We start from the raw sequence: 18,623 nt of genomic DNA on the forward strand, positions 1-18,623 counted from the left end.
TTCCCCAGCAATCACCCTGCCACGGAAAGGTGTGCAGCGATTCCGAAGGGCTAAGTGAGTTAGTTCTGGAACACTTCAAATCTGAAGAAATCTTTTAAATGGAGGGAAGGTAAACACGCACGCGTGCACACAACTATCTGGGACAAAGGGGATTTCTTAGATGTCTTCATTTCCTGCCGCAGCAGCAGAGGCTGACTGCTTATTCAAGCCCACTGCTGTTTATACTCAGTCTCTGCATCTCAAGAAAAAAAAAAAAAAAAAAAAAAAAAAGCAAGAACTGCTTCAGAACAGAACTGAAGTTCCTCTGGCACAGCCCTGCTGGGCCCGGTTCCTTAGCAAACACCTTGTGCAATCATTTTGAACTTCCGTCCTACTCACTGGTGCCAACATATGTATCATCATGTTCGCGTGGGTGAGCGCGCGCCTAAATAGCGTTATCTGTCACCAGTCCTTTTACGATGCTTCATTTCTATGGCTCCTTGGTGTACGTTCTTCGTCTGCTCTCCATCATCATTGCACAGTACACAGCAATTATTTTGGCTGCTCTCTTCAGTTTGAGCTGTTCCTTCCTTTTGTATGTGGGCTGGGGGGGTACTATTTTTTTTTTCTTTTTTTTAAAGGGCTTTGTTTACAGTATCAGGTTTTTCAATAAAGATTTATAGCAGACTCCATAATTATAATAGTCCCAATAAACAGTACGAACTCTCATTTATGGCTGCAACACAGTGTTATAGTTATATGCCAGCATAACATCTCCACTATGTCAGCCTAACTACGCATTGATGCACTTCAAGCACTCACAGAAACTGCTACTGCTGAACTGCAACTCTCTTGGAGGAATCCTTGGTATTTTTCCTCTTCAGTGCCAGAAAATACCATGCAGTAGGTCAGGGAGAAGAAACTTAAGGCAAGCAGGAAAGGAGGGGTGGGCAACCACCCCCAAATACCAATATAACGTCTTAATGAGCATGCTGAGTGACATTTGGGGTAAATATGCAGAAATACTGACCATGTCATTTTCCCCTCCCTGTTTCAGAGTTGCAGCTCCTTAGCCTGTCTGAGCACCAAGCCTTCAACAGCGAGAACACACGCACAGAAGCCCTGAAGTCAAGCTGCTGATTTAGGCTGGGATTATATTGTCCAATGAACCACCTCTGTGAAAGAACAGGTTTGCTCAAGCAATACAGCAAGTACGGCAAAGTCACTTGACAGCCTATTCCTTGCTGTGCCCTCAGCCCAAACACAGCTGCACCTGGGGAAGCGTGCCTGCTTCTCTGCAACCTGCATGTGTAAGGGAGATGCGTGGAGTACAGCAATTTTTCCTGTCCATTAGGTAGGCTCTAAATATTAAAGGCTGAAAACGGAGGGAGAGGAGAGACAACCGAAGAAAGGAAGGAAGAGCTGCAAATCTTGAGAAGCTTTAGGGCACAAGAGATAAAACAGAGGAGGAAAAGAGAAAAGGCGGAGTAGGAGACCAAGTGCAAACGGGGCAGGAAGGCAGCGCAGGACAAAGCGCAGGACAAGCAGGAGTCCTGGAAACTCAACCAGCTCGAAAGGAAGCCATGCCAGACCACATGCAACTGCACTAGAAAACATGTGAGAAAAATTAATTCATCTGAGTCATCATAAAAGTAAAATCATTGCTGTTAACAGAAACCTAGGAAGAATTCAAGCTAGATGACTGCGTCATACCCTAAGCTCAAAGGTTCAGAACTGTATTTAGCATGCACGGCTCAGTTTCGGATATGTTTCTGAAGGTGGTTGGGTTGGTTTTTCAAAAATTCTACAAACGTTGCAGAATTAATATTCTGCTAATGCTGAGGAAAGCAGTCTCCTCCTTCCATCTGTAACTAAAGTAGTTCCTGCATTGCACTATATAATGAGCTTCTCAACTCTTACAATTTTAAAATGATTCACAAGCATTTACGAAGTGATTTGATTTAGATGAGAACTGTAACCTGTTCCCTTTTTGGCTTCTTTTCTAAAGAACAGCCAGAGTTCATTCCGTTAGCAGAAAGTGCTCCCAAGAACAAGTATAAAGTAGGAAAGCACCTTTCGTTCTTATCTCCCCTGCCACAGGATCATGCAATTCATCAAGACGGGTATTATTTCCCATTAAGCCAACACTGGATGGAAACACAATCACTCCAAACAGTCCACAAAGTTTCTAACAGCCAAGGAGACTTTCTGGGAAGTAACAGGACTGCCAAAGACAGATGCATGTGCATTTCTGAAGAAAAGAAAGATGGAGAGAAAAAGGAAAGGAAAAAAAAAAAGGGTAGGGTGTGGGAAGACAAATCTGATGTTAATTTAGGGAGACAAGTGTCAAAGACCACCGTTAAACATGAGATATTGCCATCAAAGGGGCCATGACTGGTAATCTAACACGACATGGCAAAGGGCTGAGCTGAGATTGCTAACTTTTGAAACATGCTCAGACTTCTAATTTTTGCAGAAGAAGCTACACCAAAGAGCATCAGAAGGCTGACAATGTAGGTGTGCTATATATACCGCATCAGAAATGCCAGCTAAAAAGAAATGGCATAATTTCTCTTAAACCATCCTGAATTTCATAGCAGAATGATTCCACAGAGGGAAGCCAGAGAAGTGGCACATCTGATCAGTTACCTGTTATTCACAAAAAGCAACTCTGCGCCTTATTGACGCAGAACATCAAACACTGATAATGTCAGCACCCACTGCTGAACTAGTAAGGGCAAGGGACAAAAATAACTGCATTTAAAGACTTCTCTATGGCACCCATCCCCTACTGGTGAACACTCATTCAACAACTTGCTCTTCACCTGGACCTCTGTGCTTGGCCCAGGCCAGTTGCACAAGAGCCTTGACTATGTTACGGGAAATCTCTCCTAATGGAACCACCATTACCTTGTCTTCATGCAGACAGGTGACGCCAGCATGATGTCAGGACAATGCTGGCAGAAAACCAAGTAACATGGAGTATCCCACTTCTCACTGGGATATAAACCTGGAAGGATTTTCAGTAGGGAAGCAGCCACAAACATCAATACCCTTCATTTTTTCTTAAGGCCTCAACATCCACTTTCGCTCCTGCAAGGCTAATTCCTGGAATTCACTTCTGAATAAACAGACTGTACACTAAAAAAGGGTTAAGTTTCACTTTTACAAGTTAGCTATGCATGTTCAATTGAAAATAAACATCCTAATTGTCCAGAGAGAAACCATCAGATACTTGCTTCATGATCCCAGGAGCCTGCTCTCTCTGCCTGTCTGTTGGTGCCCTTACCCGCGATTCTTTATGGCTGTATTATCATCATCATCTACGGACTTAGTATTCCAAACATACCAGCTGCCCACAACTGAAGGGCTCCTCTGCATTACAAATTATAATTGCACTGAATGCACTACTGGTTCTGTGACATAAAAAGGAACCAAAAAAAAAAAAAAAGATAAAAAAAATCATCAAGCTTATTTTAACTTGACAACGAGTTGAACCCAGGTGAAAAGCTAAGTCACTAACCCACGGAACCCACTAATTAATTACCATATAGATGTATGTATCCAATCTAATGGAGATCAAAATTAAAAAAAAAAAAAAAAGTAACCCATTATTCACCACCAGTTTCAATTACAGCTGGGAGAGTAATTCCAGTTAACATATTCTCTGTGGCCTGGCTCATACCCAAAGAGATGCTTCTCGGGAAAAAGCTCAGAAGCAAAATTTGGCTTGGAAACTGGAACAAGACACCTCTTTTGAAGTCTTCCCTCAAAAATCAAAACAAAAACCCCCAACAACAAAAAGTCCCCAAAATCACAGCTGTTCCCTTTTGAAGATTAATACTATTTTCTAGAGTAGGACATGAACAATTTTATCCATCCATTCCTTCATTAAGCTGGACCAAGTCAGCATTAATTTGTTAAACTTTGTAATACTTCACACACTGGTGCCACATGATGCCAAGCTAAATTCACTTAATAAAACAGAAAATAACATCTCTTACTTGATACTTTTTCCTTGTAACTATGGACTCCCACTGCTGAAGATGATGTGTCGAGTTTTTTGTTTTTTTTTTAAACCTCCCACTCCTAAAACATTTAATATTACCACATATGAAAGAAAATGCAAGGAAAAACTTGTCTAATCTGTCAGTGGTTACATGCCACTTCTGTTAGTCAGCTTCCGTATGAACTTGGGTAGATATTTCAAATAACAACAAGGGAGACAATCTATTTTATAACAAGAAAAGAAACACCAAGAATATGCCAGAAAAACTTGCATTTTAAAATACAAAAGTAGCAGAGGGTTCCAGAGGCATGCAAAAGACCAGAAAATATTACAGTTTTAAGTATATTCTATATAGGTTATATTTCACATGAAGTCAATTCAGGTCAAAAAAACATTCCGCGTGTCGGGTTTTCCACCAAACTATAACTATTTCCAACAGCTATAGATATGAATACCCGCCTAAAATAGAGATAAAGACAATAAGCTATTGCTTTTGCAAGACACCAGCACAAGAACATAAACATATGAGGCATTGCTATCATATGCTGAAGTTGGTGCACATTTGGCTTGTAATTGCAGTATACTGCCTAGAAGAGTATTGCACAACTGATTTACTTGTTACTTAAAAGCCTATTCCACCTAGGAGCAACTAGTAAATCAACAGCAGCATTTACCTGCATCCTCCTTTTACTCTGAAACCTTTCATTCACATGGTCCAGGCGAACTATAACACTATTCACAACTGTGCACCCTGTACTCTTGCTGGTTTACACTCTTCCACTTCTTAAAAAAGGCACTGAATTTTGGATGTACTACAAAGGTTCACAGTTCCTAGTGCATTTTAAGAGCTGAGAGTTACTTCAGCAATACACCTTTCTCAGCTTATCAGTATAAATATGTTAACAAGTTTCCATTTATAAATGAGTCATTCCATTCCACTGCAGTAAAAAAAAAAAAAAAAAAAAAAAGAAAACCCACACCTCATCAGATTCAGATTCTGGAGATTGCACAGGTTTCATTTACCTCTAAATCACTGAATTATTAAACTAGTTTAAGACCAAGAAGGAACAAAAGCCCTTGCAGTTATTTATAGTTTTTGCCAAGGAAATTGCCAGACCAAATCCAAAAGAAGTGTGATCCCTTTTCTAGTTTTTGATTTGTAATTTAGGCAAAATCTGACTCACTTTTATAACTAAAATTGTATAGTGGTATTTTAAAAGTACTTCAACTTCGTGTTACAACAAAATTTATTGTTCCAAGTGTGGAAGATCTGTTTATCCTTACTGAAATCATTAAACCAGGCAGCAAACTTTACAGTACAGAAAAGCTACACTAAAGGCTTGGAAGAACAGCTGTAAACTGTAAGGATTTCACATAAATTTATGGGACAAAAATACCTGGAGAACACTGAACAGAATCATTCGAGAGTTGGACTTTACAGTCCATTCATATAGTCCATATTCATGTTAATTACCCAACCACACGTCTTTATTGCCTCTTCCCTCCCCAAAATCAAAGACTAAGCAAACCCTTTGATTTATAATACGGCAGATCCATGTGAATTTACCTGGCCTGCTCTCGGTTCACTCTTAGATTAATCCTTTAATAATTTGACCCCACCTAATATGTGACTACCCTCAATATTAAATCATGTCAGACTGGTACCCAGCTGTGCAGTATTTTCCTGACAGACACTCCAAGCAGCTGAACACTGCACAGCTGTATTCGTAAGGGTTTCTGCTCTACTCTGCAAGACACTCTAGGCTGAGACTCAGCACCATGCCATCGGTTCACTTTTCTTCCAATTTGGATCTGCCTAGCAGCTGCCTGGCTTGGGACCTGTGCAGGAGCTTGCGTGCATTTATCTGCAAACCAGTGTAAGCTGAAGCTCTCCAAGTTTCTGGTCAAAACTGAAGCTCTCCAAGTTTTTGGCGAAATACTGTCATCAGTAACAGTAGCGTGGCAGTGTAGGTGCTTGCACAAAGAGCAGCAGCTCCCAGTTGGCACAGAGCTATTATATACCACTGGAGTAGCAGCGTAACATGAGTCTCCTCACCCCCTGGAAAGTGTCTCATACACACATACTTTCGTAAGACTGAACAGCATAAAACCTGGGACTAAGGCCTACACTGCAGGTATTTATGAAGAACAGCTACCACCGCATCTTTTAAATAAAAAGTCTTCAGAAGAGGGGTGCTACAGAACAGATGGGCTATGATGTGTAAGCTCAGAAGTAACAGGATTTTGACCACCTTTTTGTGCCTCCTCAAGGTAGGACTATTCAGTGATACCACAAATGGTCGAGATAACTGGAAGAGGGTCCTGGAGCTAAAAACAAAAACGTGAATCTCAAATTCCTGCCACTGTGTGGGAAGTACAGCAACTGCTATGGATTCAGACAACTCATTCACATTCCTGTGTAAACACCAGCAATGCAAGAAAACATTAACAGCTGTACAGGGATAATATTTGAAAGTACTATGCACCTATATGAAGCAGGTATGCTGGGAAAAGCCAGACTGAATACCGTAAAGAAAAATCACCACTTCTACTGTATCAGAAATTATTTGAGCCTTTAATGAAAACTGCAGGTAAAGAAATTCAGGTCACCAGAATTCCTCTCACCTTAATAAAAACCCCACACCCCCAACCCCAAGCTTTGACAAAGAGGCTTTAAGTAGTCGAAAAATAAGGGTGAGGTTTTGTCAAACGATAGAAAGGTACATATAAAATAGGAAAATAAAAATAAAATCCGTGTCTCTTGCCCTTTTATTAAGCAGTTAGTACTGAAGATGTTAATGCTTAGGCCCAATCCAGCAAATGAGGTCAAAAAAGCAGCAAAACTTGCAGAAACTTATCTCAATTAGTAACGATGGGAACAACTGAAGAACTATTAATGGGCCTGTTGAATGGAGAGCATGTTGATTAAATACAGCGTGGGCAAAAACAAGATGAGGCTTGTTTCAAAAAAAAAAAAAAAAAAAAACCAAAACAAAAAAACCAAAAAAAACACCAAAAAACCCTCAAGCTAGTCATTCACACAGCTGGTCATAAATTAACTAACTGCTTCCAAAACAAAGTACTTTAACGATTCACACCTCAATACACAGAAGCTGTTTACAGAGGATGAGGTAACATACACACACACAAATTGATAAATCCATTAAAATATAAAGCATATGGTAAAAACTTCACTTATAAGTCTATTTGATTTAGTTCTAAGCTACTAAAGACTAGAAAGGGGTTAGGAACTAACAGAGCTTGTAAAAAAGGGACTATAAAAAAAAAGCGGAAAAAAAGGATCACAAGAGGCACAGAAAGGCTCCTGGAACAGGAAACATGGGGAACATTTCAGAAAAATGAACAAGGGGCATGAAAGAGTAATTGCAGTAATCAGTTTACTGAAAAGGAAAACCATTCCCATATATCATTTTTCCAAATACTACAGGGAGTCAATGAGACTGAAAAGCAATTCACTCAAACCTGAAAATGCTCATGTAACATATAGTTGACTTTCTTAACGTCACTGCCATACTCGGTACATGCTTAGATTCACCTAAAGAAAGAACTAGGTATTAGAAGGCAAACACCTACATTCTTTGCAGAATTCACTTATGAAGTTTAAGAAGCAGACCACTGTGGAGTTCTTCTGTGGGTAGATTGTGAACAACTGGTGCTTCTCACTGACTTCCTAAGGAAAGCTTTTATATTCTTAGAAGGTAGCCATGGATAGGTGCTCTTCAGGACAATGCATGACCATGCTGGATTGCTCCAAATCGCTGCTTTCCTTCATTAAGCTGGACCAAGCAGAAGCGTCACCACCCAATTTTTAGTTAATGCAGGTACAGAAAAATACAGTCATTAATTCGAATACAGTTGTCAATTCAGATAATCTTACAGAAATAAGATCTCAAGAGTGGTGGGAAAACAGTATGTGTGCTGAACTTCAAAAATTTTACTTGCCTCTCGGGTCTGAGGAAGACTGCAATTCCCTCGCAGATGTACCAGTGCAGTCTCCTGGCAGTTTTACAGAGGAGCAAGTCAGACAGCGCTGGTGTCTGCTTAACCTACGCTGGAGTTAAGCACAGAGCTAGTTGTACTACCATTGGCTGAAATACAGAATAGGTAAGGAACATGTTTTAATAGCAAAAAGGTGCAGTATTCATTAAAGCTATGAACGGACTTACTTATCACAGAAACAAGTAACTGCCTCATATCAAACCATCCTCTGCAGTCACAGAAGTTTTCTTTTTAGGCCACACAAACTCCAAGACAAACAAATTCATTATTCACTCTATTTCACCTTGCTAAAGCAACACCAGGACTACCACCCAAGGATAAATCCAGTACTCCATCATGACATAATACCTTTTTTATTACAATATCCAAAAAACCGAGTATGCAAGATTTTGAGATCTCACGATCCCTTCTTCGATCTCAGGAATGTGCCATCTAAAGACTGTATATTTAAACCATAGAGGAGTTTAAATGTAAAGAAAAGAGAAAAATGCATTTTCTTCATAAACATTCTGTGTGTCTCTTCCTACCAACCACGCCATCCTCTGTAAAACCCAAAGATTTCTTTCTGTAAAGCAAATATATATATAGTGTTGGTAGCCTGCCCCACCCCATCCCAAGATCAGTTTTTATTAATCTTCTGTATTAGTGTCAACAATCAGCTACAGATACATATTACTTTGAGAATTAAATACATAATCGTTTAATTCAAACAAGCAGAAGGGCAAGAGGAAAAAGCATTATGTGGATGGCACATTTGGTTGTAGATTACCAAAACATTCAGCCTTTACAATTCAATGATTCTTTCTCTAGTAATCAACTTTCAAATAAAATTTCTCTTTGTTGCAATTACAGACCAAAATACACTAGATAGTTTTCTTTTTACTACAATCTTACCATAGTAGTTTAAGAAGTACTATTACAAAATGCTTTTAATTAGTGTACTCTTTACAAAGAGTCAGAGAGGCAATGTAATAGCAGAGTACAGTGTAAAGAGTGCTTCTAGGAACTAGGAGTTTTTGTAACATACTACTCGGTAAGCGATATAGCTACAGAACTCACAGCCACAACTGTTACGTCTACTCTCTCTCACTTAAGCAGCTGCAGCTTCAGTGCATTCAAACTGTGCCCGATGTCTCTGAACGGAGAGTTCTGCCTGCGTGAGCAATCTGAACAGATTAACACTGGTTTGAATTGAAAACGCCCCTCCTTGATCTGAGCTAACTATGTAAACGTACACAGGAGAGGGGAGTTTTGAACTCAGCCGGGAAGGTGAGCGCTTGCCACGGCCACCCAAGGAAAACTCTCAACCTGAAGAGAGGTGGTCGGAGATTAACAGAACTGGAACACAAAAAGAGGCAAACAAAAAAAAAAAACAAAAAAAAAAAAAAAAAAAAAAGAGAAAACAGCAACCGACAGGGCAAACACTTTAGAAAGAGCCTATTCCTTAAGCCTGCTTCAGATATTGCTCTGCTCTATAAAAGTGAATTTAGGACCTAAGGCTTGTAAGTTATAAGAGGCCCGGGCGGCCAAGTCCATCTTCAACGTCACTGAAGTGCTTTCACAAGATATAGCTTTTCCCCGTGTTCACTGGTGAAGATGGGAGCCTTTTTGTAGTGTTCCACCAACTCATCCATAGTATTAAAGCGACGCTGCCCAATACAATAGACATTGTCCACGAGCTGCACCTTGAAATGTTTGTTCTTTCCCGAAGCCTTTAGAGATACTGAGAAGTCACTGGGCTGTTGAGAAGAATTCAAAAAGAAAGAAAAAAGAATTACATAAAAATGAACAAAATGAAGGCATAATTTTGTGGTTTCAGGAACAAACTGTGTCATATAGTTGATGGTAATTTATGCTAGTCTTTGTTCCACAGCTCGGTGCTTTAGCTACTTAAGAAACCCAATAGTCTATTATTCAATAAATAATTGCCATCATTATTAACGTGCACAGTTAAGTCAGTTAAGTGAAAGCTCCCCAGATGCACAGACTGAAGTTGCCAATTACATGACTAAATTGCAAATGTTATCTTAGTTACTCAATCTAGAAGCACGAGAATGTCAAGGAGAAGGGAAAAACTTTCATTGTGTATGGTTTCCTTGCTAGAGAGTCCTAGAGAAAGCAATTACTGCAATATTGCTGGAGTGAGATGAAGAAAATTCCCCATATTGCTTTTTTAGAGCTGTGACCACTAGAGGGCCATTCTTGCTTTGCATTGCAAAAGACAAAAACACATCACATTCATCTTTTATCTTCATTACCACATGTATGGGGAATAATTTCTCCTATTGAGTATACCTTCTTTGTATAAAAAAAAAAAAAAGAAAGATAAAGCTATAGAATAAAAACACAGTACAAATCTCACCATCAAACCACTGCCCACAAAAGACAAAATTTAATCACTAATTAAGTTATTCAGGACAGAACAATTTCATATGATAAATCTCTTCATCTTGGCAATCAGTTGCTTTAACAAAGCGAGCGCTGGCATCCAAACAGCCGGGATGAGACCATTCTGCTTTCTGTGCCACATGCCTCCGTAGGAGGGTAGAAAGGACACACTGTTCCTTGCTTCCAGCTGAACTCCATCTCTAGCCATCAACTGCTGCTGGCTGGCCGTAGAGATGGGAGTATGGGCTTTGCCCCGTGAGAAGTGGCTGGAGGTGGGTGTCACCAGCCAGCAGGAAAATGGAATAACAAAAAGTAAAAAGCACACACCAGAATTTGATGCAAGCACTTAAAGGAGATACGTAACACCCGATGCGACTTTGGAGGTACTGCTGCAGGGTCTCTGCCCACCAAAGGCAGGGCTTCAGGCAGAAACCCTCAAAGGCTCGTGCCAGACTTGAGCCACAGCCTTCCTGCAGTCCCTCGGTCCTGCCCCCCACCACACTGCTGCTTTGGTCAGGCCTGTGCTGCAAAGCTGAGCTCATCCAGGCTAAACAAAACCCACAAGGGACTATCCAGTTCACACCTGATGAACAACCCCCAGCGCAGGTGCTGTACAGCAGAGGACCGAGCTGGGGGGAGCGGGAGCCCTCAGACGCTACTGCCATCGCCAGATCTCAGTTCGTGAAACCACAGCCTCTGGAGTCCTCTGCACTGCGTTTGTTGGGGGGGCAGACACACCAAGTACGTACCCAAGTAAGCTGAAGGACAGCATTTTCTCAGGTACGCGGTCTTTTTTCCTGCAGTGATGTGGGTCTCCGCCCCACCCACATGCACACCCCCCCATTTCTGCCTATCCCAAAATCTCGCCCCTCACATCTTCCCCCTAACTGTTTTAGTACTGTTGCTTTCTCTGCCTTCCCTTCGACTCTCTCTGACCTGCACAGAGCAAACAGAGCTCCTGCCGTGCCTATTCATCTGGCCCTGGCCCAACTCCTCAGGCTCGCACCTCGGCTTTGGGCAGCAGCTCTTCCCCTCTCGCGCTGCTCAAGCCAGCCCCACACCTCTGGACTAACCCTCTTCTACCTTGAGCCACCACATTCCAGATCCACAAGCATCACTTCTTTAAAAATTATTTTATGTAACCCCCACAGGAGAATAACTTCTTCCATCCATAACCCAGTTTGACCGGGCCTTGGCCAGGTCAGTGCAGGCTCCATCAGGAAGGCTGCCTTGGGCGTCGAGCAGCCACCAGCTTAAAATACACGCAACCCCCCCCCGTGCCTGCCAAGGGGAGAGGAGCAGGGAGGGTGGGGGCAAGTGATGGAAAGAAATGTGCATAAGAGCATATCTTTGGGATTTCCAATGCTCCACCCAAAATATGTTTCATGCCCTGTCATCCATCCCTCGGTCCAAGTTTGAGAACTGCTATTTTAAGCCAGCTAGCTCTGATGTTAACCCCCTGCCTCAGGAGCATCGCAAGCAAGGCTGTACAGAGCTCACACCAAGACGGCCCTATTTTCAACACTTAACCTACTGGGTTAAAGCTAACCTGGTTGTACTAACACTGTCCTGTGATTAAGACCCTGAATGCAGTGTGGACAAACCCTCCGGCAGCCATAACCGCACAGGCCCAGGGCCTGTTTCGATGGGCATCTGCACATCGCTAAGCAGCAGCCATTAGACGGTCACAAAGCACGGGCCTGCACCAACGTTGCTCTGCAGAAGCTCTGCCACCCCGGGCTCATGGAGGAGAAATTTGGGACACGGGCTCTCGGCAGCATGCTGACCGCTGTGCTCTAAACAGGGGCTACCAGGCAGGTCCATAGGGTCTCTTCAAGAACAGCATTGACAGGAACACTATGGACTAGCTGCTTAGGATGCAAAAAACAAGATCAAGTCTTGCTGACTAAGTTTGGTGCTTCCATGGGCACTGCCTACCCCCAATGAAAACCAGCAACCAATAGGCCCTCCTTTAAAATAGAAAAACTTACAAAGGGGAACTTCATAATCTGAACCAAACACATTTTTTTGGTTTAGGAACAGGAAAAGATGTTATGATAAAGGCTTAAAGATAAGTGAAATAGTCACTTTGTGCCCAGCAAAGTTTTAATGTTTTCTGACAAAACACAGTTGTTTCCAGCATGTCAGAATTATGGGTTTCAAAGCTCCCTCTACCTGCTAAGAATCATGATCTTTAGACCAGAAAGGATGTACTGATGACACACAGAGAGGTGCTGGAATAGGTCTTAGACCTCTGCTCTGCTGTCCTATGTCCCAGGCACTGGCCAGACTTCGATCTTTGTGAGGCGATCTACACAATACGTTAAATACTTTTCCTGCCATTTTAATTATAACTTTAATGAATGAACATTCTCCTGAACTATTGTCCATTCTTCCCAGCCTCAGAGCTGCTAATTAGATTGATGCATAAATAGAAGACATTATTATCGCTTATTTTCTCCAGAATATGTTACAAAGTTTATTCTTTTCGTGATCTGATTTAATTAAAAAAAAAAAAGCAGAAAGGCTGATCTAACTCTTTTGAGAGCCATCATCCGGTGCAAAGAGATGGAAGAGCTCAAACAGCTGTTGCAAAAATCCTGAAACCCTTTATTGGCCTCAGAGTAGTAACTTCTACAGGATTCAAGAACAAACAGCAAAAGCAACTGGACTTGCATTTGTTTTTATTTTGGTTCTCTCCCACTCTAACAAACATGCAAAAAAAGACTATTTTAAAAAAAAAAAAATATCTCTAGATAAACTACTGCTCTTGACATTACCCTTTCAAAGTATGCTGGTTCGATGCAGCTTGAATTGGTTCCCTGCTGTCCTCCTTGGATTTGCTCCAAGTCTGTTTATTTTATTTACTGTTTAAGCTATTTTGTTGCAACTGCTGGCCAATTTTTCTCCCTTCTCCCTCTTAAATTAATTGCTACATTTGGATGTTTGCACACTAACTTTTCCAGGAATAAAAGCCTCACATACGCCAAATAAATGCACATCAGAAGTAAACTTTAATCCCTGAAATCTATAGAGGAGTTGATGATTCTGCAGAATTACAGAGCATAGCTTTGTGGCAGGGAACCTGTGAATATTTCTGTACTGTCGTAATTGGGAAGACCTAAACCTGAAGTTAAAATAATTCCTAAAACAGAAAATGGAAGATTAGCTGTTATGCATCTGCAGCTCTTCAGTCCAGGTCTAGCACTTCTCTGAATTGTTTCAGATTCCTTTATTTTAACTCCTGCTTATGACTAGGATGACCACAGGCTAGCTGGTGCCTACAGCATGTGGAAGGCTACAGGTAGGAAGGCGTTCCTCTAATTTTACTTCTTTGGTCAGGAACTTCACTGTTTTTTTCAAAAAGATGGAAAACTTCATCATGAAGACAAGTCATAAAGCAATATAAGGGAAAACAAGCAAAACTGGGAAGAAGGTTCCCATTTTACAATCTCCATCTGAGAACCAAACAAGACCATTTTACCATAAATGGTAACGTTAGGAAAAATAACTCCCTCTGAAAGTCTTTTACTGATCCCGTAACTAATTTTTTTTCTTTCAATACAGTTCCACTTGGCAATGCCCTTCCTTCCATTGAAGATGTTCTCATGCACTCATTCTTCAGACTATTCTAGACTCTTTGATCTCCCATCTGTGAGCCTGCCCTGAAGTTCCTCAATTCGTTCCAGTTCCATACCCAGATTTTCCCTCGCTCCTCCCCCTCCTCAGTCACTCAGCCAAAAACACAAGTCATAGCTCAAAGGTCTAAGGTCAGGCTGGACAGAACCATCAGGGAGGGTCAAAAATTCCTTTTTCTACCCCTTTCACCTCATTTAGATATAAACAAATACCCTTCCTCTCTATGTAATGTTCTGCATGTTCCAAAATCAACGTTACACAGGTCAGAAACACGAATTGGCTCCATTGATCTTCAAATACAGCTCTAATAAGATTTCTGTTCTTCCATTTAAAATAAACCACTAGGATATTTCCTTAAGCCTGATTTTAAAGCTAAACTTTCTCCTCTTCTCTGCTTTACTCATCAATCACAGCATGTCACAGAACATGACAAATGCTTCAGTTTTTGAACAGTTGCCACATTTCATTGCTGCTATCCAACACTTGCAGGATTAAAACCCCAGGAAAATATGGGACACCCTGAATGCTACAGAATTAGCACCTCAAAAAGCATACAAACTTTCGACCTGTGCCTCCTTCCTCTGCTGTCACTATTGCTGCACAGAAGCTAAATGTGATCTCAAAGGACTGAATCAAATCCCGTTGTACCTACAATTGTCAGTATCATCTCAATACATCTACAGTCATTGGTAGTCATTAATACTATACCCTGCAACCCCATTTGGATTGGTTACTACAATTTGATAACTGTGACACTACTGGCAGAAGGTAGCCATTACTTCCTAAAGAATAATTGCTCCTGAAATCATCCAAAAAATTGCATAGCTCATTCATGCTAGTAAACAGAACTGGTCTGAGAAAAACAACATCTTCTCTGCTTCATGGGAAGCCATCGTAGGGTTGTAAAGCAGTGGTGTTTGACTAATCACCAGTTTCGCACCCACTCGCAGTGGAGTGCAAGGGGACTGCGGGTCCTGACAGAAGCTCCCTTTAAAGTCCAAGGGTGTCTGCAGCAGAGGATCTGCTCAGAAGCCAGAGGTGTGGTGTGGTTGCTCTCCATCCTCACTAGCCACAACCTATTTACTTGCTTCCTGTTAGCTACAGCACTAGCAAGCACACTTTTTTCCCCCATGGTGAATCTGAACAAAAACTCCTCTTCCTCTTCCTTCCAAATTTGCTTATCTCCCTCGTGGAATCTTAGATCTTCAAAGCATGACAGATCACCTACCCAACCCAGGCCAACTGTGTCGGCAAAGACTTGTTTGGCTTGTGTTGCGTACTACACAGAGAGAACAAAATCTGACCGCTAAGAGCCTGCAATTCAAAAAAGGTTAGAAAGGGCTGTACAGAGGTTGCACAGATTAAATCTGCAGTATTTGTTCAGGAGCACTACTTAAACCAGACAACAAACTTCAGGTTTTTATCAACTGAGCAGCCTGCAACAGAATGAACAAATTGAGCAGCATTTCTAACTAGGTATGTTCCACTTCAGTCTCCTCCTTCACATCTCCGAAACCAAGATGACGTTGCCTAGGTATAACAGAGTTGGCAAAAATGTTATCAGTAGGCAACTGTGCCTGTTACATGAGCTACGGGCTTACATGATTCAAACGAGTTTATACTTCTAATAATAGTATTTTTTAATTAATGAAGATAATCAGGCTTCTAGCTACCTGACAGAGTTCATCTCAGGATACCCTCCACTATGACAGCATCCCTTAGAGCTAAGTGTAACTGAGGAAAACATTTTTGGCTAAAGGAACCTAGCTGCGAGACAAACGTCTGGTAAGTTAAAACTATAGAAACACTGTAAAATCTTGCAACTACTAAAATTTGAAATGGAAAAACATGACAGTCTCATCAAGAGATTACAGAAAAATACAAACCTTCATCTATCCAAGGAGAGCTTTTCACAGCTCAGTAACAAGAGCAAAACTCAAAGAAATCTAAGGAAAACTTTTATACAGATGACTTTTTATAACTATGGTGATGGAAGGCTATAGGAAACCCTAAACCAGGTCAAAAATTAGGCACGGTATTAGCAGGATGACTCACCATTTTATCATATAGGCCTTTTTAGAAAGGACTAACCCCTGCATCCACAGCTTTAATAGGTGGGTTCATAACACAGAGTAACGGGAAGAGCTGGTCTGGTACAAAAATGAACAAACCAGAGAGCAAACTTTGCTCTGTTCAGTCTGCTCTCCCTAATCAAGATCTTTCGCTCCGATTGTTTGGACACTCCTGGTGACTTTTAGCCACAGTGTGAACAGCCTCTGTAGTCACACGTGAAATATGGCAACCATCAAGAACATGTGGGTTATTTCTAAAATCTTTCTTTGTTCCATACATATTAAGCTTGAAATAGATCTTTTATGATCTTTTTCCCAATGCTATCAAGCATGCTCATTCGCTTATTTTATCACTCCTGGCACTTCGGTAAAAAAAATAAAAACAAACTAGCAATCCACAAATACTTTTGTAATTCACATACATAAACAAATTATATGATGGTATAATATATGAAGATTAGGGCAGACAAAAGTTGAGATGCAGTAAAATATTTCTTTAAACCTAATAAAAACTAAACCTCTCAAGTAGTATTAAGACAAAGGAGGCATTTACATGCATAACTGTAGTTTTTCTCATTGCTCAAAAAAACCCCAAATACAGGATCTGCAAGAGCCAATCAAGATTAGAAAAAGAAAAAAGGTCCTCAATTCAGCACATTTTTGTTTTGCATGTGTGCAAAAAAATCTTGATGTAATATTAATTGAGTAGATTTTCTGGGATTTCAGTAAGTATGAGAAGCTGGAAACAACTTGAAGGCCACATTCTGAATCAATATGTTTGTGCTCCACAAGCAACAAGTTCCCCAGCAACAATGCAGGCAGCAAATTTGAAACTGCTTTGAATACAAGCATGTTTAGTGTCATGATGTCATATTAAATTAAAAGGTTACCGTGTCCTTTCAAGATAATTCCTTTACTCCAGAGGTAGACTCTTAAGAGCAAGAGCCAAGCCGTAGCATGGTGGTCGCTGTGACATGGCCTGCACTGAGGAACGGCTGCGCATTTTTGTATTTTAAGTAATGTATTAATTTTCAAACTGTCCTTCTGGAACTTTCTCAGAAGACAGAAGAAAATTGATAGCTGCTGCCTCAGGATAACCCAAAATGCAGCATCCAGATGAGAAAGTGAGCTCCTACCCGCTGGACAGACACACCAAGGGTACACCACATCCAGTATACCCACCTGCCCCTGTCAGACAGGATGCTGCCTTGAAGAGACAGCTGAACTACTGTAATTTAATGATTACCATAATCCTCTAGTGGCTTTCCACATTTTAGAGAACTGTATGCCCCACCTCAGTCTTTTCTTCTGTTGACTAAATAAACTTGATTCCTCTCAGCCTCTCCAAGTCAGTCATGTTTTCTAAATTTCTATTTTTCTTCCCGTTTTCCTCTAGTTTATTTGCATTTGCCCTTGTTTAGTGATTACAGTTAACTAAGAGCAGAAATAGGAACTCAATGATGCAGAGCTTCAAAGAAAGGGGAGTTTGACAGCTATCATGTCTTCTGCAGAACAAATTCATCAAGGAAAGATGCCTGAAATTTAATCAGACAATACTGTATCCAGGAAAAAAAAATATTCAGGACTATTACAGAATTGTATTTTGTCAATGATGTTACATACGATGTAAATATTTCAGGGAATAGTGAGAGTCCTAGCTTCAATAATAATAATAATAAACTACTAATGTTTTCAAAAAATTAGAATGCAAAGTTTCATTTGGAGTTAGAAAATCCTACAGAGTTAATAATTTCCTTGTCTTTCAGCTGTTCTGCTGTCACTGGAAGCCTCTGTTCATCTCCCTTGCCAAGAGCCAACATGCCAGCCAATCCCAAATTTTAGTACTGCATATGAGGAACACATGAAAAGTCAAATTGAAGCCTGAAATATTTAGTTGCTTGTCCACTAAAGAGTATCCTTTAGTATACACTACCTAATGAATCTGCCTCAATACTACTTCAGATTTTGACTTCATTCTGGGACCTCTTCTGAGCAGCTGAAATTGTAACTTAGGAAGAACCAAAGCAGCAAATGAAATGTGAAACGTGCTTCCAAAAAAGCATTGGGAACTAAAAGGATCTTTACATCCAGATTTGAGCTCAGGCTTAATTCTCCCCCTTACTTAAAGCAAATTCTTTGTTTTCCAGCATGCAGTCATGCCAACACCTACTACTGACTAGTTACTGAAATAATTTACATGAGGAATAATATATGGGAACTGTTTTTCCCCAATTTATAGACAGTTATGATAAAGAATATCACAGGTTTTAACCAGAAGTGATATATGCAACCAATACAGCCTTCTGAAGGCATTAGAGTCAATAAATCTTTTAAAAACCATATTATGGCTCAAACTAGATGCAGTTTACGCCACTTTAGTTTTTATTTGCAATCTATGTTGTAAACCAGGATAGCCCACAAAACGGGCACAGTGAAACCTGATAGAAATACGGCATAGAGATAGATAGCTGTAGAAGGTATACTTATTTTAGTAGTACCATGTGTTCAGATTAGAA

General features: G+C 40.6%; 1 protein-coding gene across 1 annotated transcript in view; it reads right to left on the reverse strand.

Moving 5' to 3' along the window:
* Positions 1-7,662: 7,662 nt before the first annotated feature.
* Positions 7,663-18,623, reverse strand: part of NCK2 (NCK adaptor protein 2) — a 53,964-nt gene continuing 43,003 nt past the window's right edge. The window contains exon 4 of the mRNA XM_009638928.2: positions 7,663-9,747. Coding sequence (XP_009637223.1) covers positions 9,553-9,747 — 195 coding nt within the window. The 3' untranslated portion in view covers positions 7,663-9,552. The remainder of the gene's footprint in view (positions 9,748-18,623) is intronic.

This window comes from Egretta garzetta, unplaced genomic scaffold, assembly GCF_000687185.1.
Source record: "Egretta garzetta isolate BGI_Z169 unplaced genomic scaffold, ASM68718v1 scaffold5, whole genome shotgun sequence".
In the NCBI taxonomy this organism is placed as follows: domain Eukaryota; kingdom Metazoa; phylum Chordata; class Aves; order Pelecaniformes; family Ardeidae; genus Egretta; species Egretta garzetta.